Source organism: Dipodomys spectabilis, unplaced genomic scaffold, assembly GCF_019054845.1.
Source record: "Dipodomys spectabilis isolate Male_0828 unplaced genomic scaffold, ASM1905484v1 ptg000054l, whole genome shotgun sequence".
Taxonomy (NCBI): Eukaryota; Metazoa; Chordata; class Mammalia; order Rodentia; family Heteromyidae; genus Dipodomys; species Dipodomys spectabilis.
The window spans coordinates 3280392-3304647 of record NW_024870731.1 but is presented as its reverse complement, the minus strand read 5'-3'; the positions used below and the strand labels follow the sequence as shown (position 1 = coordinate 3304647).

At 41.0% G+C, this 24256-nt stretch overlaps 1 protein-coding gene across 4 annotated transcripts in view; it reads right to left on the bottom strand.

Moving 5' to 3' along the window:
- Window positions 1-22302: 22302 nt before the first annotated feature.
- Erc2 (ELKS/RAB6-interacting/CAST family member 2) overlaps window positions 22303-24256 on the bottom strand; it is a 789311-nt gene continuing 787357 nt past the window's right edge. For 3 of the 4 annotated variants that reach the window (XM_042679903.1, XM_042679901.1, XM_042679902.1), the window contains one exon: window positions 22345-22371. In XM_042679903.1, coding sequence (XP_042535837.1) covers window positions 22345-22371 — 27 coding nt within the window. Of the gene's footprint in view, window positions 22372-24256 lie in introns of all 4 variants that reach the window. The other variant, XM_042679900.1, reaches the window with a different exon arrangement.

Below are 24256 nucleotides of genomic sequence, written 5' to 3'. Positions count from 1 at the left end.
ATCCCTTCTTTTGCTCTTCTACTGTACCTCTCTGAGCTTTCTGTCTTCCTCCTGCCATATTTTGTTTTGTTCTTTTTTGGTTTCCCCTGAGTGTTGAAAATTGGGCCAAGGGCCTCACACCTGCTGAACACATGCTATGCCACTGGCTACACTGCTAGCTCCATCTTTCGCCTCACTTTTCGGGGCCAATGTCATTATACTATGTCTACCTAGATAATCCAGGATACTCTTCCTATTCTAAGTCAGCAGGTGATCCATCTGAATTTCATCATAACCAGAGGATAAGAGTCTTAGAAGTACATTTTGGGAATATCTTTTGTTGTTTCACACAGTGAGACCAAAGGAGGACATTCTTAAGAAAGGATCACAAGGGCTCAATAGTCATGTGTATATGATCATATAAAATGATGATTATTGAAATGATCTCCAAGAAACAGAAACACAGCTTTTTTATTGTGCTGTTTGTGATTCTTTTTTTGTTTTTGTTTTCCCCTTTTGTTGCTGTTTTTGATTTCTGTACCTCTTGTCTTATATGTATGTTTATCTGATTTGGGGAGGGAAAGGGTAATCACAGAAACGGTGGAACAAAGGTTGAATTAATTCAGCAGTGATACTATTTGGAAATGAACTATATAACTTTGGGGGAAGGGAGCCAGGAGGGGAAAAATGGGAGAAAAAGAGGGAGGGGTGACACTGTTAAAAAAGAAATGTACTCATTACCTGACTTATGTAACTGTAACCCCTCTGTACATCACCTTTACAATAAAAAATTTAAAAACATATTTAATAGAAACAAAACAGGCATGAATATCCACATTATATGACTCTGTATATATCACATCCAGAGTAGGCTCAGCTATAGGAAAAGAAAAAAGATTAATTCTTGCTAGGGCTTGGGAATAAGGAGGAATATGAAATGACAGCTAATAGGCATGGAATTTCTTTAAGTGGGAAGTGATTACAATATTCCAACTTTATATTTTGAGATGGTCATCAATTTTAAATATAGTAAAAATCACTGAGATGTACATTTTAGGTGGGAATTCCTTTGGTATATGAATTGTATCTTAATATAACTCATAACAAATAAAAAAGAATGTCTTTTGTTGCATTTTAAACCTGAATCCATTTTAATGCAGTATACTCATTATATGTTTGGTTTTGATTATTTCTGGAGTTGGCTTAACCGGTTCTAAAAATTTTTTGAAAGGTTTTTTTTCTGGGAGACTAAGGCTCTAATTAATATGTGTGTTGTGTGTGTGTGCATATGTGTGTGTATGTGTGTGTGCATTTGTGTGTGTGTGTGTGTGTGTGTGTGTGTGTGTGTGATTCCTGGGTTTTGAATTCAGGGCCTAGGCTCTGTACCTGAGATTTTTGGTCAAGGCTAGAGCTCTATCACTTGGACCATAGTTCCATTTCCAGATTTTTCAGTGCTTAACTAATGATAAGAGGCTCCCTAACTTTCTCCTGACTGGGCTGACTTTGAACCGTGATTCTCAGAACTCAGCCTCCTTAGTAGCTAGGATTATAGTGATGAGCCAGGAAATTCTTTACATTCTTTTTTCAACTTTCTGCTAAAGTACCTATCATTTTAAGGCATTTAAGTACTGTACACACATAGTTTTTTGGTTTATTTTTAACCTATGAAGCTTGATTCCAGATTTCAAAATGTTAACCAGAGCTGGGCACCAGTGGCTCACACCAGTAATCCTAGCTACTCAGGAGGCTGAGATCCGAGGATCGTGGTTCAAAGCCAGCCCGGGCAGGAAAGTCCGTGAGACTCTTATCTGCAATAAACCACCAGAAAAGCTGGAGTGGCACTGTGGCTCAAGTGGTGGAATGCCTTGAGCTGAAGAGCTGGGGGACGGTGCCCAGGAGTTCAAGCCCAATGACCACCACCAACAACAAAAAAGTTAAAGAGACTAGTGATGAATTAATAATAATAATAGAAAATAATAATAGAAAAACAGAGTTCCCTTACCCACCATCCCCAAATCTACCCCCTGTAGGAATTCATGGAAAAAACTGGGTGAAATTGTGATTTTATAAACATGTGCATGCATGTGAAAAATAGATATTTATATGTATAGTGTAATGAAATGCAAGTTTCAAAAAAAAAGTCAGCCAGCAGGATATAAATAGGAAAGAGCTAGGGAAATCCGTATTTGTTCTGAGCTAGACAGCATGGGCTGAGAAACTCAAGACTTAGTTCAGAAAGCATCTGTTAATTGGCAACTGATTACATTCTCATCAGCTTATCAGATCATTTCATATAGGAAATTAAAATTCTTGATCTCTATTTCTACAGGAAGACTTGTACATATATCCAGAGACACATATACAAAATCATTTACTCTAGTTTTATTTATCATAACAAAAAATTGAAAAACAATTTAAATATCCATCAATTGTGAGAGAGTAAATAACACTTGTTAGGGGAATTTCATACTGTAGCTATTAGAAAATAATGTGGTAGATAAAAGTGTACTAAAATGGAAAGTTTAGCAAGACATACTATTAAAAGAAAAATGCAAATCACATGAGAATCTGTATAATACAATCCAGTTCTTATTAAATAAGTTATGTAATATAAATCTATATATATTTGCAAATGCATACAAAGGGTACATTTGCAAAATGATGAGAGCATGTTGCCTCTGGGGAAAAGTTAGAATGAGTAAAAATGTGAGATGAGTATTCTGATTTTAAGCTAGTTATGTCATTAAGCTTAAATCTTTTATCATAAGGATTATATCATGAATTAACTGGACTAAAAAAATTAGGTGAAAAGTGTCATGTTGGCCATCTTACGAAGGGTGGGAGCATACGGAACTTCTACAAACAGGATTTGAAAAATGATGTTATTTCAAAGGGCTTAGAAGTTAACGCTGCCAGAGACTGAGATGAATAGTCTCAACTGAAAATTCATTGCTACAGTAAAGCCAAGTGCCGATGAGATATGCTGGGTGAGAGGGGATATTTGTCTTCTAAGACCTGGCATGCAGGAGGTGCTCAATACGTATTTGGAAGACTAAAACAAATGGCACTATTGAATGTGAGAAAATATGGTTTTCCGTTGGTTCTGTCTTTAGTTAATTAAATCAAGCCCACTAAAATCATGGTCAACATAAATACAAGCTTCAACCCAATCTTAAGAATGGATGGACAGGAGGGAAATGCTTTCCATTACAGACTACAGGCCAGGAAGATTTGGAATGTAGGCAATCTTGCTGTATTTTTAAATAGACCAAAACAAAGAAGCCTCTGAAAAACAGATCCTAAAACCAGATCCTAACCATATGCAGCCCCCTGGGATAAACCTCTTATGTTGCACATGCCAGAGCAGTCAGTAAAGGAAAAAAAAAAAAAAGGGCTCAGAGGAGGAGGAACTGGTTCTCTGGGATCTCAGAGGCTGGAAAAAAATGGTGACTAAGCTCTCTTCCAGCATCAATGTTTAGGCTGCTCTGGTGGCCCAATATCCTCAAAGGAACAGGAATGGGTCTCTTCAGCTTCAAAGGAAAAGAGCCTTGCATTTCTATGTCAAATGTCAGTTCCAATCTATGTTCTAGTCCCCTCCTCACCTCCTCAGTGGATCACCTGCAGGGTAGCTGGGCTCTAGAAGTATTATGGTGGTCCCTTCTTTTTGGCTAGAAAAAGAGACTGAAGAGGGTAAACCACTCCACCCCATTGCTCTCAGCACTTAACTTTGTATTGTTTTTAGTTCTTAAAAATCGTTCTAGTTTTTAGTCATAACTTTGCTTTGGACTTACCGATTTTAAATAAGAGGTTAAGTAAATAAATAAAGCAAGCATGAATACCACACTGAAGTACTCTCTCCCCCTTTCCAGGACTCTAAGCCTACAAATCCAAGAAACTCCTTTCTGAAAATGTAGAGATGCTCTCATGGTTGCTGTTGGCTTGGTTCTGTCTATATCTGAGCTGAGTTACAGTTTGCAGTGTGACTGTCCTGTAAACCATGAGCTTGTTCTTAAATTGTACCAGATGCTCATTTACTAACTCAGCTTCATGTTTTAATCAAACTTTTATGGTTTTCTAATGTATACCCTTGCCACTCAAAAAGTGTAGTCCACACACCAGCAGATTAGCATTGCCTGGAACTAAATCCCCTCCCTCAAAAAAAGAGGAAGTAAAATTAAATGCAGGTCATTCATCTTGAACTGGGTACACAGTTTTTAAAATCCTTTCCTTTTTCTTTCCCACTAAACCTGGCAAACCCCACCTGAGCGACTGTTAAAAATGCAGAATATCAGGCTTCACCTAGACCTGTAGGAGTCAGAATCTGCATTTAATAAGATTATGAGTGGTTGTACAATCTACTTGTCTACTTGATGCCTGTGATGTTAACCTTTTAGGTTCTGCTAGCAAATGGTGATCTCACTTTAAAGAGGAAAAGAAGTATCTGTCATCAAGAATGGTTTGTGTGCATGTATATGTCCCCATCTCAGAGTTTCACAGGAGTTCTGTTGGCAAATGTGGGTATTTCTCAAGCTGAGCACACAGGTCACCCTTGTCACTGATGAGGCAGACCAGCTCTGAGCCAAGAATCGTCATCACTGAAGAGAGGCCACCAGCCTGTGTTAATTGCTTGCTGGGTGGTGGGGAGGAGAGGTGGGGCCACCATCTTGCCTTTGATCAGAAGGGAGAAGTAATGGTTTTACTTACATCCTGCTTTGTCTCTGCACAGGCCTAGAGCCGGGGATCCATTTCAGGCTCTCTCTTTTTTCCTAGTATTCTGTTACTGCCTACATACAGCCGCCCAGGGTTTCAAGGGGGGGTGGGGGGGGAGGGAAACCAAATGCTCTTTGTGGTACACCCACATGACAGGCTTCAAAATGGAAACAATATTTAAGTTAAACCTGGAAGATCAAGTTTTGCTCAAATCTCGCAACACAGGGAGCTTTTGAGAAGTTCGGCAGCAGGTCTGCATTTGATGGGGAAAAGCAAGCAGTGATGGAAAAATGAAGCCCTGTGAGCAGACGCCAAATCCCCATGTGGCAGCCAACATTCCACTTTGTTCCTTACAAACAGGAGAGATACTAATAACACACCTAGGCAGAGCGCCTTGAGAGTGTCAAGCTCACATTGTATTCGCACTCTTCTGCAATATACAGAACAATTTTCTGGTGTTGGATGAAGGTGTACAAATTTGAGCATGGACAACCCCATATGACAGAGAAAGTGACACATTTTAAAACTTGAAGATTCAAGACACTGCTCTCAATGGCACAGTTTCTCCCTGCTAAAGTACTCTTTCCACTATGATCATCATACTGTCCAGACCTCCATATCCTTTCTGGAATTTCAACACTAGAAGAAACCTTTAGAAGGTTCATGGAATCTTGTTATGGGTTGAATTGTGATCCCTCAAAATTAACTGCATATTGAAATCCTATACCCTAGTACCTCAGAACATGAACTTATTTTTTTTTAAAGGATTGTTACAGATGCAATCAATTAAGATGAATTCATCTCAGAACCCTAATCCAATATGGTTCATGTCTTTTTTTTTTTTTTGTCAGTCATGGGGCTTGAACCCTAGGCTTGGGCACTATCCCTCAGCTCTTCAGCTCAAGGTGAGCACTCTACCGCTTGAGCCACAGCACCACTTCTGGTTTTCTAGTGGTTTATTGAAGATAAGAGTCTCACGGACTTTCCTGCCCGGGCTGGCTTTAAACCATGATCCTCAGATCTCAGCCTCCTGAGTAGCTAGGAGGCTGGTTGATGTCTTTATGAAAAGGGGAAACATAGAAGTAGACATATACATGGGGATTCCATGTGAAGGTGAAGGCAGAGATAGGGTGATATAACTACATGCTGAGGAACAACAGCCAGCCAGCAAGCCACCAGAAGCAAGGAGGATGGAAGGAATTCTCTTCTAGCCCCAGAACGAACCTTCTCACTGTCCTGACAACTTAGCTGTGGCAGGCTCAGGGAGAGGCAATCTAAATCCTAAGAGGAAACATCACCTTGGTGCTCATGTTTACAGGGTTTCCTGGGACCATGCCATGTGTGGAAGGATAAGCATCAGCTCACAGTCCCCACACATCAACACCGTGAGGTGGATTGGAGATGAAGAGACTGAGGTTGCACTCCTCAGGCTACGTTGCAGCTGGGGCACACAGGTGAGCTAGGTGTACACTTGGGCAGTCTTAGTCCAAATCTTGCTCTTGTGGTCACTAACATCCCAGTTTCAGGTAGACTGGCCAGGACAACTGAATAGTATCTATGAAGCCCTGTATGTAATATGCCAGGGGGTGTCATCAAGACGAGGCAGAAACTATCGCTGCTTATATTTTGTACAAGAGGACACAGAGGCACTTAAACATCCAGTTCAAAGCCACAGTGCTTCTCAGTGGTAGAGTAGGGTTGGACTGAGATCATGCACTCCAGGAAGAGCCCAAGCCACTGTGTTGAGGGAGTTGGAATGTATCCGGCTTCCAGTTTCTGGAAGCCACTTTCTTTTACTCTATCACTCATTACAAACAATTTGGGTGCAGTTCTCCTCTACCTTGCCCTAGTATGCACACAGACGTAGTCAGCAAGCCCATCTCTTCCTCTCCCTTTACCAGAAAGTTCACTTCCTTGAGCAGTGTGGCTGTAAAGTCTGTGGTCCTTTATTAATACCTGTATTTATTCTAAGAATTCTTCCCAGCCACGCATGTAAACATGTCTTCATGAAGAATACTGGTTCTTAAGTAGGCAATTTTGTTCCCCCAGAGACATTTAGCAATCTTTGGATCATTTTTGATTGTCATACTTGGAGTAGGGGAAGGAATTGCTACTGGCATCCAGTAAGTAGAGGCCAGGATCACTGCTAAATAGCTTTCAATACCAAGAATGCAAGCCCAACAAGTGTATTTAGGTCTAGCTGTCAGTAGTGCTGAGGTTGAGAAATCCTGCACAAAAGGTATCTTTCAGGAGTAAACTGCTCACTCACAGAACCCAGCATCATCATTTACTATGTCCATAACTTCTTGGGGAAATTCTATTTTCTTAGCCTCAAAAGGAGACTGACTGTAGTCCTCACCTGATGAATTTGTTGAGGGAATGAACAGTTAGCAAATGGGAAGACACTAAGTGAAGCATGTGGCAGTGTAATAGCTGAGGACAATCATCCTCATTGTTCCCAAAGCTGGGAGGTAAGCTCAGACTGTGATGGAGAGTTTCAGGGTTAAGAATGGTTATCTTGCCTGGCACCAGTGGTCCTTGTCTGTAATCCTAGCTATTCAGGAAGCTGAGATCTGAGGATGGCAGTTCAAAGTCACCCTGAGCAGAAAACTTTCTAAGACTCTCCTATCCAATCAACCAGCAAAAGGCTAGTTGAACTATGGCTCAAGTGGCAGAGGGCTAGCATTGAGTAAGAAAGCTCAAGAACAGCATCAAGACTCTCAGTTGGAGCCCCAGTTCCAGTTCCAGTCCCAGCCCAACATACCCCCCCTCCCCACACACAGAATGCTCATCTTTGTATGTGCATAGACAGTAAAGTCCAGTACAGGGGAAACTCTGGTTTCAAGCCAAAATCAAGCAGAATAAATAATTTATGTGATCCCTCTCTAAAACCCTTAAAGTATTCAGAAATTACCTTTGGAATCCTTTTAAAGACTTCTATTTATTTATGTGACTAACACATTGCTTTTATAAACCACCAGACACTTTACATGGTTTAGTGGATAATTCTCAAAACAACCTTATAAGATGGGTTACTAGCTTTGCTCTTTCTAAACAAGGCCATTTCTGAAGTATTTGGTCCCAAGATCAATCAAGGCCTTATTAAGTTTTTATTGAACATTATTGTATTCTTATTATGTTACAGCCATTATCTGCCATTATTTTCCCCATACTTCTACAGAAACAAGAATTTCAATAACATGACACAGGCATTTGTGGGTTACCTAGGTGCTTAATTATAACATATAACACACAATATGTATTACACACTAACATAGATAAGATATTGAATATGCCATTTATCACTATTCGGTTTTCTAATCACAAGACTTACAAATTCTTGGAAATGAACCTGTTTGGAGACAGATTTAGTATATGGTTTAAGGAGCTGGGTTTGCAAAACTCTTTGCTCTATGATGGCAGCTGATGGCCGTACCATACCGAACAAGAAGCAAGAGATCCTATGGTGGTGAATGACAGTCTTGAGCTCCATGTTGGGCTCTATCACCTCTCAGCTCTCTGACCTCAGAAGCGTGATGTAATCTCTCCTCTGTAAAACAGGTTTACACAAGATTTACATGTTGGGACAGAAGACAAAGTGCAGGTATGTATGGACAAAGAAGGTCTTTGATAATGGCTGTTCTGTAACTCAGGACTTGTATTCCATGCTAGAAGGCTCCACTGGTCTGTTTGTTATTCTCTTGACTTCCCTTTATTACCTTTGTGATTTTCTCCTCTCCACCTCCAGCTCTGGTGCTCAGGCCACACCACACAGCTGTCTATGTGAGCCACTCGAATTGTCCATGCTACTCTATGTCTAAACAGAACCAGTGGCAGTATAGCTTATGCAATGTGAAGCTATGCTGTGCTAAACTACAGTCTCCTGAAATTCTTCTTAGAATGCATACTTTATATTACAAATAATTAAGAATATACTTCAATTGGGCAAAATACTACCAAAAGAGCAAGAGACCTGTCTGATTTCTGTTGAATTGCACGTAGTAGGTTCTCAACAAATATTTGTTGAACTGATTATTTAACAGGCCAACATTAGTTGGAACCACATATTGGTATGCTATGTTTTTCCACTCAGTGTCATCTTTCATTTCTTTTCAAATAATCAGAATAATTTGTAGGCAAGAGCACAAGAGCTTAGTTTTAATCTTATCAACAAAGAAACTTCCAAAGAAGAGACATTCCTTTGGGTTTTTTTGTTGTTGGCATTTCAGATATAATTACATTTTTTTCACCCTAAAATTTCCCAATGAGATTAGGAGTTACACACAAAGTCTCCATAACCCTCCGCTCAGAAGTTTGCATAAGGAGTTCTGCCCCCTTTGCATGTGAATTTCTGAAAGATGCCAGCTGCTGGCAGCCATGAAACATGAAGCACAAAGGATTCATAATCTCCTGGAACAGACCCTGCTTGCACAATTCCTTGAAACCTCTCTAAGAATTCACCACTGGCTGCAAGTGTGTACATGCTTTCCTTTAGGCAAAGGAGAAGCAATATGGCCTTTCTCGACAAGCTGTTGCCAATAGTTCTTTTATCTACTCTGGATCGGCCAAGATAAGAGTACAAACCTCCTGGAAAAAGGCAGCTTTCAAATTTTCTCCGGAATTTCACTGGTGTTATCGCCAATGTCAGAGATTTTCTTGTGTTCAAAACACAGTGATGTTTCTTTCAATGCCTGATAAGTTTTAAGTGCCTTCACACACTTGATTCCACTTGCGATGAACTGCACTAATTTATTGGAACTGCATAGGAAAGGGCTTTTGAGTTTGCAAGCATACAGTTCTTATTGCCTCACCCTCTCCTCAGCCCGGCATGGGTTTTTGTTGCAAAGCACAAAGAACTCCAGAGTGATTACACTTGTCCCTCTGGTAATATGTGACAGTGCAGTTATGGCTCAGTCCTCAATGTGGTATAGGAGGCATTTGGAGATCACTTAACTGTCAGTAGACACTCAACAAGTAACTGGAGCTTTTGGCACTAAACGACTAGGAGGGGTGGTCAATATAGGAGGCATCAGAAGAGGGGACAATGGGAAAGAAACTAGGGATAGCAACATAGGTACTTATTGTGTTACTAAGCACCAGCACTGTGCTAACATTTGACCTGATAATCCTTTATCTGATCTTCTCAAGGGAAGAAAAGAATTTTCACCATTTCCCAGATGAGGACACTTACAGAGAGATTAAATACCGTGCTATTAAGGGACAGCTCTGGAATGCACAGTCCTCACCCACCCGTAAATTCCACCACCCATAAGTTCCTCCATATAGGCTAGGCATCTTATTCAATAAAAAAGGATGAGGTGTGAAAGAAGGTGTGAGGAAAAGGAAGTGAAGTTGTCTATGGAAAAAAATCCTTGTTCCTTTCTTAGTCTTAGCCAATGGCCTCATCGTTCTCTTCCCCACTAGAGGGGGCTGAGTGAGGAGACTAGAGGCTGAAACAGAGTTGGGAAACATCATGGCAGGGAATGCAATGGAAGCCAATGCAGACGAACAAGAGTCCTGCAAAACTTTTGGGTCTGGCACACCTAGGTTGGAATCCCAGTGATAAGATTCCAGAACGGTGTGACTCTAGGCCAAGAACTTCTCCTCTCTCTGCCTAGGTTTCCTCCCTGCAAAATAGAAACACATAGTATTTGCACAGGACAGATGGAAGGATTGAGCAGGAAGACTGACATAAATGCACTTAGTGTGAAGAGCAGAGGTCAGCCCATTGGGTTAAGTATAGTAGGCCACCAGCTTCTCTGTAGCATACAAACAACAATGGGGTTATCTTTTCAGAGAGCTGGGGAAAAAAAATCAAAAGAATGCTTTCTGACACATGACGTTTATATGAAATTCTAATTTCATTGTCCATAACCACAGTTTATATTGGAATCCTGCCATGCCCTTCACTTCCTTATGGTCTCTGGCTGCTTTGGCATGGTTATGGCAGGGTCTAGTGGAAGCTCCTGAAACCACGTGTGGTCCTCTCATGGCCTGGCACCCTACTCCACCGCCTACAAATGGTGGTATCGAGAGAGCTGTGTGTATCATTTTGTGTGTATCATTTATTCTGTATGAACAGGTATTTGTAAAGATCAAACACAATGTAGCTTCCCCAGATATATTTTGTGTATTCAAGTTCTGCATGAGGGTCTGGTGAAAGAAAACAGGGCAATGAGCCACACATGCTCTCTTTATCTTGGAGAGTCACAACTGGTCTGAGTGCACTAGTCGATCAAAGGCTCTGAGAAAGCCTTCAGTAAAGAAACGATCTAATTCCATTTAATTCAGGTTTGCTCAAACTTATTTAAATAGAGAATGTGTTTTTTATTATTATTTAAAAAACCCCAAACAGTGTTTCTTAATACCCACCATCATTAGTATTCCGAAAGTAACAACAATTACAGTAGCAGAAACAGATGACCAACAATCCTGTTTCGGTAGCCCTGGACTACTCTCAAACGGCCCAACTTTATTATTCTATGAGACAATCATGACATCACCTGCTTGCTATGCTCAGGGTGCTCATAGGAGAGCAGGTGAGATCAGGACATGGACACAAGAGATAGAAGTCAGCCATGGAACTTTCCAGCTTCCCCCAAGATGAGTGGGCTGCACAGCTCCTCCTTGGGGTCTGCTGAGACAGCAGTGATATGAAGAGGGGGAAATGGACAGCCCATCTTTCCCTTCCCACCAGGTTAGACCACCATGGAACCACACCTGTCACTTAAAGCCACCAGGGCTTCTATCAGGAAGCCAGCATTCAGCTTCCTTAACAATCTGGCTGCCATCAACATAGTAGTGCATTTATGTTTTGTTTTGTGTTTTTTTTTTTTAAAGTAATAACATAGAGAAAACTCATCTGGCCCGTCTCAGCTTGTAGCCAGCACACACACACATTGCCTCCTTATCTGATATATCAGATTTCGCAGTCCCAAACTCCTTGTATAAGGAAGGGGACAAAGGTTGCTCTTTGGCTCTGGAGCACTTCCTCATTCTCCCTTTCTGGGTCTCACATTCTCTGGGAGGGAAGGACAATTCTTTTCTGTGACCAATTATGCTGCTGCATGCCCAGAACCTGAATTGTGTTTCTGGTCCCGCGGTAGAAAAGCTCTCAGTGAGAAAAGCCCTCAGCGCTTCCCTGCTCTGAAGAAAAAGGCTAGTTTCCAGTTTCCTAGTGTGTCACCTGCCTTCAGACAAGGGTAGGGACAAGGATTTTCTGTAGTATGATTTATATCATGCCCCCTAACAAATGTCCTGGTACTGAGGAAGGAAAAGGAAACATAAATTAAATCATCAAATACTACCATCCAGAGCTCCACATGCAGAATGTATTCACAACCCAGGGTCATGGGGGAAAAAGAAGCTGTCTTTTTCTCATGAAGGGTACTGATTTTTTTTTTGATAGAGGGATTTGTATTGAACTCTTTTCAAATAATACAGCCACAGCAGAGATCATGTTGTGTTGAAAGACTAAAGCTGGAGGAATCAACAGGGCTGTTAATTCTACCCCATGCCTGCTCAAGGCTCGGGTAGCCACAGGCCTCTTTCCTGACTCCTGTGTGGGCAGCGTGACTGAGCAGCCCTGCGCAGCCTACCTAAGCCCAAAGGGATATACAGAAAAGTGCCTTTCCAGCCTCTTGTCTTCCCCAACTGCCCAATGCAGAGCAGATATCACAATTCCAAACAGATGCCAGTTGATCCATATAGAAAGACAAGTGGTATGATACAGAATCAATATCAAGAACAGTGACAGGTGAAGCTGCCTCTAGAGGCTTACGCTAGCATGTAAGAGTGGTAGAAGGATTTGAATTTGGTCTGAGATCCAAGAGTCTGGGGTGTTTTACAACCACCTGGCACGTGAGACTGTAAAGTCATCCTGGCTGCACCAGGTACAGAGTTCTGAGATCAACTGCTGTGAGAAAAATATAGCAGGATAGATACTGAAAGGCTAGTGAGGATTTTAAGAATATTTCTTCTTGGTTCATCACCAAATTTTCTAAAGTTGTACAGTGGCCATAAGAAGAGTGGATGGGGAAAATGAAGTGGTGGCTGCAGGAAGCTCAGGTTTCTCAGAGCAAGTGATCCTGGCAATTTTTATTCCACGGCTTCATCCTATGTTTTCCTCTCAGATGAAGCATTTTGACTACATATGGCAATCTGCCTTTTTATTCCAGAGGGTTCACTGCGAGAAATGATCTTTCAAAGTGGTTATAACAACTTTTCTACATCCTTCCAAGACTCCACCACTCTGACAGAGGCGCGAAGCAAATGCTTGTGGCAGGCTGAATTGGAAGCTGCCCATGTCCTTACACACAACGGGGGAGAGGCTGTTATTAGGGTATTTAGCCTAGGATACGAGGCCTAGTGAAACTAGGTGCTGCTGGGTTTCTGTATGCTATTGCTCTTTGCCTTTGCATTATAGGATCTGGAAAACAAAGCCAGAAAATATGCACCTCCACCCAAAAGTTTCAGACAAATAGATGTAAGGGGAAAGCTAAACCAGAGACTATGGTACCATGGGTGGCTGCCGGGCAGACCAACAATTTTCATGTAAGGATCATGTGACACTGGGTGAGACACCCATGAGCGTCTGATGGTAGAGTTGAGGCACCCTTAGTGGCTGCTGGCCTCCAGACAGGTAAGGCCTGAAGGAAAAAAGTAACATAGCCAATTCTGGTTGATGGATTCAGTGCTGGCCGTACATTTATACTCCTGGTTTACATGTTGTCTGATTTTTCTACCTTGTTGGGGCTGTGGATGTTTGAAAAGAGATGGGGTTCTCCCTGAACCAATAAGAAAATTCTGGTTCAGTATGTAATATCACCCATCAATCACTTGGCTCTGCAGGGTGGCCGTCTGAGAAGTATCCTTTCATTGCGTAAGACCAGGAATGAGGCCAGGAGCCTTCTTAAGTTTACACTTACATATCCTAAGAAGAATCTCTTATGCTTTCTCTGAAAAATACCATTTTTATCATGTGTTCCAACGCAAATAATTTTGAGAAGTTCTGGGTCAACATCTTTTAGTAAACAGAACCCTGCTGTCATCTAGTGATTGCAGTCTTTAACTTTCCAACTTCCGGATATGCTCCCGAGAAAGAGCATACACGACATGTGATGTCTTAAGGATAAGCCACAATTTCTGGACTGGATAGCCACAAATGGTTGTGGCTATTGCTCAGGCACCTGCTAACATCCAGTCAATGCTCACTGCCTCTGGCACCCTTCTCCTTGATATGACCTATGGCAGACGTTTGGGTTAGATTTCCTAATGGCCACTGAGAATTTTCTTTTAGCATTCAGTTTTCCATTCCTTTCCTATCCATTAATATCTGTGTCTCTGATTAATTTTCACCAGATGTGAAAATCTGGACTCCTCCATGATTTTTATACTTCCCCTCCCACCCCCCCAAACCCCGGCCACCATGTTCCTAACCTTCTTCTGGACGTTTGTGTGATTTCTTTGACCTCACTAATATTTCCAACACCTCCCAAATTAGTGTCATCTGTAACTTTTCTATATTTGCTCTTTTCTCTCCTTTACAGATCATTAATAAAGAGGTTAAACAGGACCAGACCGGCACCACACTGTGGAGCAAAATGACAAGGGGCGGGAGGGCCAGAATGCTCCCCATGCACAGCCCTGGCACAGGAAGGATGTAATGTCATGCAACAACACTCCGCTAGACTCCTCTGCCTCTGGTCCCTGCTCATTTATCATGACTGCTTGTTTATGATTTCTCAGCCAGGTTCCAGGTCCTGAGAATGTGGTCAAATCCAAGCCAACACATATTGCTTTGCCAGGTAACCCTCGCGAGTGCCAAAAAAACGAGTGTATGTCATCATACCCTGCCTCAGTCCATACACACTGGAGAGCAGAAAGAGGTGGCTGGAGACATCACTGTTCTCTTCCTTCCATTCATCATCTCAGAATTGCTTATCAAATGTTGACTGGCTTTTCATATTACTCATTGTCTATTTTTTTCTTTTAAGGGAAAGAAATGCTCTGCTGTAACTATGACTAATCATGTCTTTTTCAGATTTCAAGTGTAAAAATAACTGAAATGATAAGACTGTATTTTTAGGGTAAACATACCTGCTAGGAAATGTCTAGCTGGTTTGGGTGTGGCTATAGAAATAGGTTTTCCCTTTTGATTTTTTTCTATCTTCTGCCTTTTCCCTCATCTCCTACATTCACCAATCTACAGTATCAATTCTTCCTTCCTGTGGTAACATATACACTCCTGAACCCAGAGGTACAAGAATAGTGTGCTCTGCCCTGCCCTCACTGTGTCCCCGATGTAGTCAGCTGGGTTCATTTAGTCCACACCACATGGAAGGCCGGAGAGGGAAGGACATTTGCCTGAGGCCACTTAGCCAGGCAGTGCTAGAACCAGAATCCAACTCCAACCCATCTGAATGCCATCTATGACATTTCTCGTTCTCTCATAGGTGAGTGGCTCTTCACCCTTGCTGAAACCCTGACTCCTCAGGGTATCTTCCAAGGAGCACAAGATCAAAGACATGCACACAACCACATCAATATCTGTTAACAGCATCAATAGGATGTTCAAGCTGTAGCTCTGAGCAACAGCTTTACAAACCTAGACAGAAGATAAAAATATACTGATACCTTCCAGAGAAGCAAAGGATGAAGAAAAGCAGAGAAGCAGGAGGAGGAAGAGAAGGAGAGGGGGGTGATTAAACAAAAACATCTTAAAATTATATTAAGTCAAGTAAGCCAAGCCCAAAGAAACATAGGTCCCATGGTTTCCCTTATTTGCAATATCTAGTATATGTATGAGTCAAGCAGAAAAGGTCAGATAAGGTGATGTTAGGGAAATGAACCCTAAGATATGTATTCAAATGTTTTTTTTTTCTTTCATGTGATTGTTTCTAACACATTTATAAGATTATTTCTTTGTTGCTTTGTATGTCCCTCCCCCACAGTATAACCCCTGCTTTCACTGTATTTGATCTCGGTATAATTTGTGGAGGGGAAGGGGTAAAACAAGTTGTTTAAATAAGGATACAGGTGGACCCGTTGCAACAATGAGAAGTACAAGTTGTCATGTCGAAAATGAACTTTACAACTTTGGGGGGGGGGGAGGATAGGATGGGTGGGGGGTGGGGGAGGATGGGAAGGGATGGGAAGGGGAAACAAAGGAGGAGGCTACAATGCTTGATAAGAAATGTACTCATTATCTTGCCCATGTAATTGTAACACCTCTGTACAGTATTTTCACAATAAAAAATAAATAAAAATTAATAAAAAAACAAAAACATCTTATTTTGTAGAGGAATTATTCTGTAACTGGAAGAGTCACCGTCATGGTGGTTCTCAAATGTCTTGTGGCTACTTATAGCTATTTCTCATCTTAACTCCTGAAAAAGGATGGTAAAAAGTTTCTTCAAAAAATAATACAGGGGGCTGGGAAGGTGGCTCAGTGGTAGCGCGCTTGCCTTGCATGCCTGAGGCCCTGGGTTCGATTCCTCAGCACCACATAAGCAAAAAGAAAAAAGCTGGAAGTGGTGCTGTGGCTCAAGTGGTAGAGCGCTAGCCTTGAGCTGAAGAGCTGAGGGACAGCGCCCAGGCCCAGAGTCCAGGCCCCATGACCAGACCAAAAAAAAAAAAAAATAATAATACAGTAAGAAATTCGAGATGGGAGTCCAATCATAATGAGCAACTAAAATCTAATCAAGTACCCTTAATGACAGAATGCTTCATGCCTGGTAATCTGAGCAGGGACTACAGGAGCTAATGGCATTATTCTCTTTCTGGTTCTCTCTCTGGGACCTTTTCAACCTCCTGCAACTTCGCCAGCTTTGCTATAGAATCCTTTCCTATATACATCTCCTTATCCCATGATTAGTGATATTTTTCCTTTGTAATTATTGGCATTGAAATTCGCTTCTTTCCTTTGAGAGTTGGAGGAGCCACCCAACCTTGAAGCTGAACTTCAGCCTTGCTTTAAACTTGTCGGCCTGTACAGCATGGCCACAAAAGGCCAGGGATTCTGGGAAAGAACACAGGTCAAAACCCTGCCCTTGCCTTGGCCAGATCTACTGGACATCTGGGAAAAAGAGAAGCCTGAATCCCACTTCTTCTCCCAGCTCTCCAACAACAGCCTGCTGCTTCTTGGACATCAGAGATATGACACATTCTCAATTTCATCCTTTATGTGACCTCTCCACCCAGTTCTACTGGCTTCACTTCCTAGATAATATCTCCAGTGTATGCACTTGTCTGCATTTCCACCGCAGCCGCCCTGGGTCAGCCCATCAATCCTCTCAAATGATGGAACAGCCCTTTACTTCTGCTTTTCCTGCCATGAAAATTCAGTCTTTCTGTAGATAGATAGGATTGTTCTATCACACAAAATGAGTCATGTCATTTCCCTGCTTAAGATTCTCCAATGTACATTCATTTTTCTTAGGTTAAAGTCTGAACTCTCTACTGTAGCCCATTTTTGGCTTATGGAATTTGGCCCCTTCTGACTTCTCCATCCTCTTCACACAGTTTTGTGCTTTATCCAGACTTAAGTTATCAAGACTTTCTAAGCCATAAAGTTCTTCCTACCTCCAGGGCATGTTTCCATCATCATGTCCTGACCACACATGTTGACACTGTGGAACCTCATGACTCCCTGCTTCCAAGAACTGATTTTAAACTTACTTGCTTGGAGAGATGCTCACAGGCTATCTTTTCTCAAGTACATTCCACTTGTTGATATTAATATCTTCTTGGCTTTCATCGAAGTAATGGTAGAAATTTCTAAGATCAACACTAATGCGCTTACTTAGGTTCTGCTTCTTTTAACTATGTATTAGGATTCATAATGTGACAACCACATCTATCTTACTCTTTTAGTTTCCAAGCAGGTAACCAAGAACTTACCCAGCTGATGAAAGAATGAGTAAATAATGAGTGAATGGATGAATGAATGTCTTAGTGACCAATGGCAGAAGGTAGAAGCATATCAGATCCTCAATCATAGGAGATCTAGAGTAAATCAAAGTATTGGTAGGTATCTCTGTATAGGATGTACAAATGAAAATCTCTTGAGGAAGCCCAGGGCTCCTTCCATCACTTCTTTCCCAGCCACTGATTTCAATTGCCCCAGGATAAGAGCAGGGCTCCTATATAGACCCTATCTAATGAGAGAAGAAAATGACAGTATAAACTCTGCAGTCTTGATGAAGTTCTCCCTTCCCCAGTCTTACATCTTTCCTGAGAGCAGACATACTGGGGAGCTCCACCAGCCTTTCCAGCATTATTTCTATATATGGAAAACCTCTTCCTATGTCTATATTGTTCTGAGATTCTTAACACTACCAATGTACTCACATACAGATTGTATTGTGCCTCACAGTTCCAATCCTTTGTTTTTATCAGGATGCAATTACTAGCATTGTGGCCCCATGCCAAAACTTTTAATACCACATCTGAATTTTTGGTAATCAAGTCTTAAGATTTGCATATGTTTTCAATTAAAAAAAGGTTTATTCCTTCCTAGTGTTTTAAGAAACAAAAAAACTGATCTTGTTTTCTATGTCTACTCAATTACCAGAGTTCATAGGAAGATCTCAAACACCCAAATGATAAAGCAGACAGATGTGGCTCTAAGTCTTGCAGGGGGTCTTGATTTGGGTCCCTACTGTTCCACCTCTGAATGTTCACAGATCAAAGTGCCCCCTGGAAATCCAAGGTGAACACCTTCAGTCACTGGAGATGGAGAGTTATTTGTTGATATAAATGATTACTACATCTATTTGGTTTTCCCTGAGAAAAGTCATGGAGGATGAAGGAGCAGTTTTTCCAGTATTTTACAAAGCAAGATGGGAAATACAATGAAGACTCAAGTATACATCTTTACAATGTATCACTAAGTGTTGGGGCAGTGGGAAGAGAACAATGCGTGGGTATATTGTAGAAATGCTCATGAGAACAACTTACTGGAAATATAATCCCCTGGGTCTCTAGAAGAAAATCAGAACAACAAAGCAGGCTAGTGGTAGATACTAGGCAAAAGAAAATGAGACACTGATAAGCCATCAGGGCAGAAAAGCAGAGAGATGGCAATTCTAAGAAGCATAGACTATATATCATTTGTGGATTCAATACAAAATGGTAGTGTTGGAAAACAATTAAGAGTTTCAAGATAATGACAGAAGAGCCCTTTAGAGTACAGGGTCCTGGACTGTCATATGATAAGGCTAGACCTTTAGCCTAGTGTATCAGAGAGGCAAGGTTAACTTTAGTGGCTGCCAAAAGTCCTTAGAAAAGTAACCTTTCCCCAGTCCACCTTGCTCTCAGAAAATACAACCCTTGAAGGATCACAGTGAGACAAATAAATCATGCCTGGGCTTCCTATTTAGAAGTGGCAAAAAAGGGAGGAGCTGTCAGGATAGTGATGCTAATTATAATTTGTTGTAAATGTTAGAGTGATTTTTCCCCTCTAAATGATGATTCATTTCAGCACCAATACTCCAGATTCAAGAGAAGCTTTCTGGTGCTATTATGAACATATAACTGATGCCTAGTAAAAGAACATGTTGTAATGTTTCTTTTATAAGGGCCATAAATCAAAACATTCAAACAGTTAATTTTTAATGTATGACTATTACCCATCTTTAGTTATAAATTTAATGTCTTCTTAGGCTTCAGAGACTGTAATGCAGCTCAAACATGCAATGGCTGTTCAAAACTAGAAAGTCGCCCAGTATCTCATTATTTAAAACCTTAAAGATAGGGTTTTAAAAGCCTGAGGATATCTGAGCAAGGTTGTTTAAAGGAGTCATAAAGAAAGATAAGTAGTTTTCTTTAGAAGCCCATAAAACTTATTATGACATATTAAAGTAGGATTATATATTGACTAATTTTCTGAAGATACTTGCTTTCAGAGGTGCATGGTGTTTGGGGAAAATCATATAGAAATAAAAAAGATGGTGGCTTAACACCATTGTCCATGCTTGCTTTAAGCACAGAAATCTGAGTTTTTACTGTGGGTCTCAGAGCAGATTTCACCCTGAGAGTGACAACATAGTCGTATCTTGGGAAGTGGCAGGGAGGATGTCTCAAAACTTTTCAAGGAGTAATAAAACTCTTTATTATTCTGGAGAGACAAATGCAGCCTAGAACCCTAATACATTTCTATGACAAAGAGGTGATTCTGATTTCTAAGATCACCACTCTGTGTGTGTGTGTGTGTGTGTGTGTGTGTGAGAGAGAGAGAGAGAGAGAGAGAGAGAGAGAGAGAGAGAGAGAAAGAGTTTGAACTCAGGGCCTCTGTGCTGTCCTTGAGTGTTTTCCATCAAGGATAGGGTTCTACCACTTGAGCCACACCTCTACTTCCAGCTTTTTGCTTATTAATTGGAGATAAAATTCTCATAGGCTTTCTGCCCAGGATGGATTTGAACCATGATCCTCAGTTTTCAGTCTCCAGAGAAACTAGGATTGCAGGCATGAGCCACCATTGCCTGGCAGTAGTCACTTCTTCTTCTTCTTTTTTTTTTTGGTCCGGTCGTGGGGCCTGAACTCTGGGCCTGGGCGCTGTCCCTCAGCTCTTCAGCTCAAGACTAGCGCTCTACCACTTGAGTCACAGCGCCACTTCCAGCTTTTTTTTCTTTTTGCTTACGTGGTGCTGAGGAATCAAACCCAGGGCCTCAGGCATGCACGGCAAGCACTCTACCACTGAGCCACCTTCCCAGCCCAGTAGCCACTTCTTGAGACAACTCTCAAATACATAGAGCTTTCCTTTGCCCATCTATTCTATTCAAGGTTGGGGAAGAGTTCTTGTATTTGCCTTTTACTATAATATTATCCTAGATCTATTCACACTTTCATTAGCTTCTCTATGAGTAAATGCAGTGTTTCTCTTCAAGTTTTTCCTTAGACAGGGAAGTTTTCCTTAGTCGGGTTTGGCTTCTCCACCTCATACTGACAAGCTTCCCTTGGAATCACTTTGCAACCGGAAGTATTAAGGAGAAAGTGCTGCTACTTTCCCTCTTTACCCAGGACAGGCAGGACAGGCAAGTATTCCAATGTGAACATGAAGCAGGCTTTATCTGCAGCACATAGCCCAGAGGCATTACATTTTAACTATGTTGAAAGATGTTCTAGCTGTGTATTACCTGCAGTACTGCCAAAGCCAGAAATCTGACCCATTTGTGAGACCTACAGCAGTTTCTACAAAGAAGTGAAATTCAGTAGTGAAACTGCCCCCAGTAGCTCTTGGTTAAAATTTGTGAGATTTCACCATATTGCCACGTTACAGGTACACGTGTTTTCAGTTATCCCAACAAAGTGTCCCAAACCTGTTGGCTCTCCAGCACTGTGGCATTTAAGAACTACATATGGAATACTTTCTGGACCAGAAAATCATTACCCTGGCACACAATCTGCCACATTCTTTGTTCTGAATAAAATGCCATGTGCCATGCCATTGAGTCCAACAGCATAATCCATGCTGCCATACGAAGAACACTCATCTCTAAGAGAGTTGTGCCTTGGTGTTATAACATCTAGCAGTGTGCAGTAAAGGTGTGCTTCCCAGCAGCAAAAGCTGCTCGAGTTGAACATTTCATGTATAACCGTGCAGCCATACACACGCTCTTACTTAATGCAGAAAGAATGAAAATCAAAGGTGGGTTCTTGATAACTAAAGGTTAGCTTTTCAAAGAGCAACATGAAATGTGTATAACTTATAATGCAAAGCTCTACAGAAGCATGTTTTAAAGAAAGCAACAGATAAAATACTACTACTGGGATCTGTTAATATTTTTTTTTTTTTGGGTCCAGTTGTGGGGCTTGAACTCTGGGCCTGGGCGCTGTCCCTCAGCTCTTCAGCTCAAGGCTAGCGCTCTACCACTTGAGCCACAGTGCCACTTCCAGCTTTTTTCTTTTTGCTTATGTGGTGCTGAGGAATCGAACCCAGGGCCTCATGCATGCAAGGCAAGCGCTCTACCACTGAGCCACCTTCCCAGCCCCGGGATCTGCTAATATTAATAACAGCTCTTCTCATTCATTGAGGGAATTACAGTTACCCATTCATCATGACTAAGCCTTGATGCTTGTTTTCTTCAGAATTGCCATGGAAGAGAGAGCACAATCCATTAAATGGGCTCCTTGGAGATGACAGTCTCAGCTCTCCATGAAGATATATAGTTTTATTCTGTATTCCTTGCAACACATTTGACACCACCAGAAGGACGCAAGAGTCACATCACACTGGCATTATCTGGTGAAAGCAAGCAGTTGGCTGAAAACTATGACTGGAGAAGTGCAACAATCATGCCTTAAAAAGTGTATATGAATCCTAGTAAAGACAGAATTGTCCTCTTAAATAACACAGACACATCTGAATCGTGCTAAACCCAGTCCCCAAAAGGCAGAGCAGTAATGTGATTGTGGGATGGGGGGGGTGAGGTAGGATGGTGGGATTCTTGGGAATGGTACAAGGCACACACACAATTCTGAGCGGTTCACAGAACACAGGAGCAAACACAGGCCACAACCACAAAGAGCAGCCAGCACAATGGAGCACGCACACAATACAACACTAAAATGCAATAATTTTCTTTAGAAAAAATGATATAAAAGATGGTTTCTCACCCCTCAAAACAAAACTGGAACTTTGGTTTACAGGCCTGGCTATGCCCATATGCCCTCCTCGTCATCCTGCAGCCGGCCCGAGGTGGGAAGAAGATACACAGAGAGGAGGGGAGCACCAGAATGAAAGAAGAGAAGGTTAGTCACACCAACATGCACTGAAAGGCACATGAATCTTCACTTTTTTTTTCATCTTAAAGAGTGAAGACAAAATTAAATCCACAGTAACTTAAGTTCCACACACCAACTTGTCAATTGTAAAACCAAGTTTTGTATCTATGGCAACCCCATACCAAAACAGCTACCCACCCAGCTCTGACTCTGTCAAGATTGGATTAGAAGATTAAAATTAGTCTGCATTAGCAGATGATTATTTTTCTGGAAAGCATGCAATATGAATTACATATGCCTAAGGAGTAGATTAAACCCTTAAAGTAAGTAGAAAAAGTAATTAGAGTAATCAAATATTCTTAATTTCTCTTAAGCTTAAAGTATCAATAAAAGCTGAAGAAAAATTTAAGAACAAAGTCAAAACTTCATCTACTTGGGTGGAATAAACTTTTCTACCATGTGCTAATTCATATGGGCTATTTTACAAAGGCTCAAACACGTGTTCTTTTTGTCAGGGTCTATTTGGCTCTCTGAATAAAAGAAACATGATCATACATTTGCATAAATAATTATACATTTGTAATCAAATAACTTTAAAAGAAAGAGAGTTCAATTCAGTAAAATGGAGAAGAAGTTATGTTTAATACTGTATTTAACTGTGCATAGCTGAGGCTATCCAAATTAGCTGAGGCTAATTTGGTCTGAATTCTTGTTGAAAATGTTTCCACAATGGCTCTGGCAACTTTTCTGTCTTGATGAGGTGATCAGTAGGCAGGAAAATTGCTGGAGTATATTCACCATTTCATCATCCCATTTTGAACACCTTTCCCTATTCACTGGATAGATCAACACAAAGGGGTCAGACTTAGTGGTCCAGGTCCTGGTCTTGAACGTAATTTAAGAGCAGTGTTATTTAATAGATCTCCAATGGAATTTCACATGATTCATTTCCATGTTTTCGAAATTAGTATCAGAAAAAAAGTCTTGGAACACTTTTGAGTCCTTATTACTTTTGAGTCCTTATTACTTTTGAGTCCTTATTTGAGTCCTTATTACTTAAGTTTCTATAATATTAGGTTAACTCATAAAAATGCAAATACCTGACCATCTTTCATTTAGGAAAATAGTACTTTCATGTAGTTCAATGAAGTCTTGCTCAATAAGCCAAGATAGCTTTTATCTATTCAAGGATATCGAAGTCTAATCTTTGAGATGAGTTGCAACATCATTTCTTTCATTGGCAAATCTATGTATTTTATGTGTTACTGATCTGAGAAGATGTTCAGAGTGTTCACTAGATATGAAACGGATATATATATTGCCCATAAGATTAATAATCTTCGGTACTGGTAGCTTATGCTTGTAATCCTATCTTCTTAGGAAGCTGAGATCTGAGGATTACAGTTCAAAGCCAGTCCAGGTAGACAAATCCATGAGACTGGTATCTCCAATTAACTAGCAACAATCTGGAAATGGTGCTGTGGCTCAAGTGGTAGAGTGTTAGCTTTAAGCAAAAAAGCCAAGCAAGAACACAAGGCCCTGAACTCAAGCCAAAGTACCTGCACCCATTAAAAAAAAAAAAAAATCCCCAGTGGATCAGAGTCAATCAACTGATTTGCATAGATATGAATTGGACAACTCAGTATGAATTTTTTCTTGATAGTTTAAGTAGGAAGAATATTTAACTAGGAAAGACTAAAATATGCTGATCATTTTAGCTGAGTCTTCTTATATAAAACTGCCAGTGTGTATTTATTACTGAACAATCTAGTGATTGTTCCCAGCAATATACATCCATTTTCCCTTACATGACTTAGGGAAAAATGTATTTTTACATTTGTTG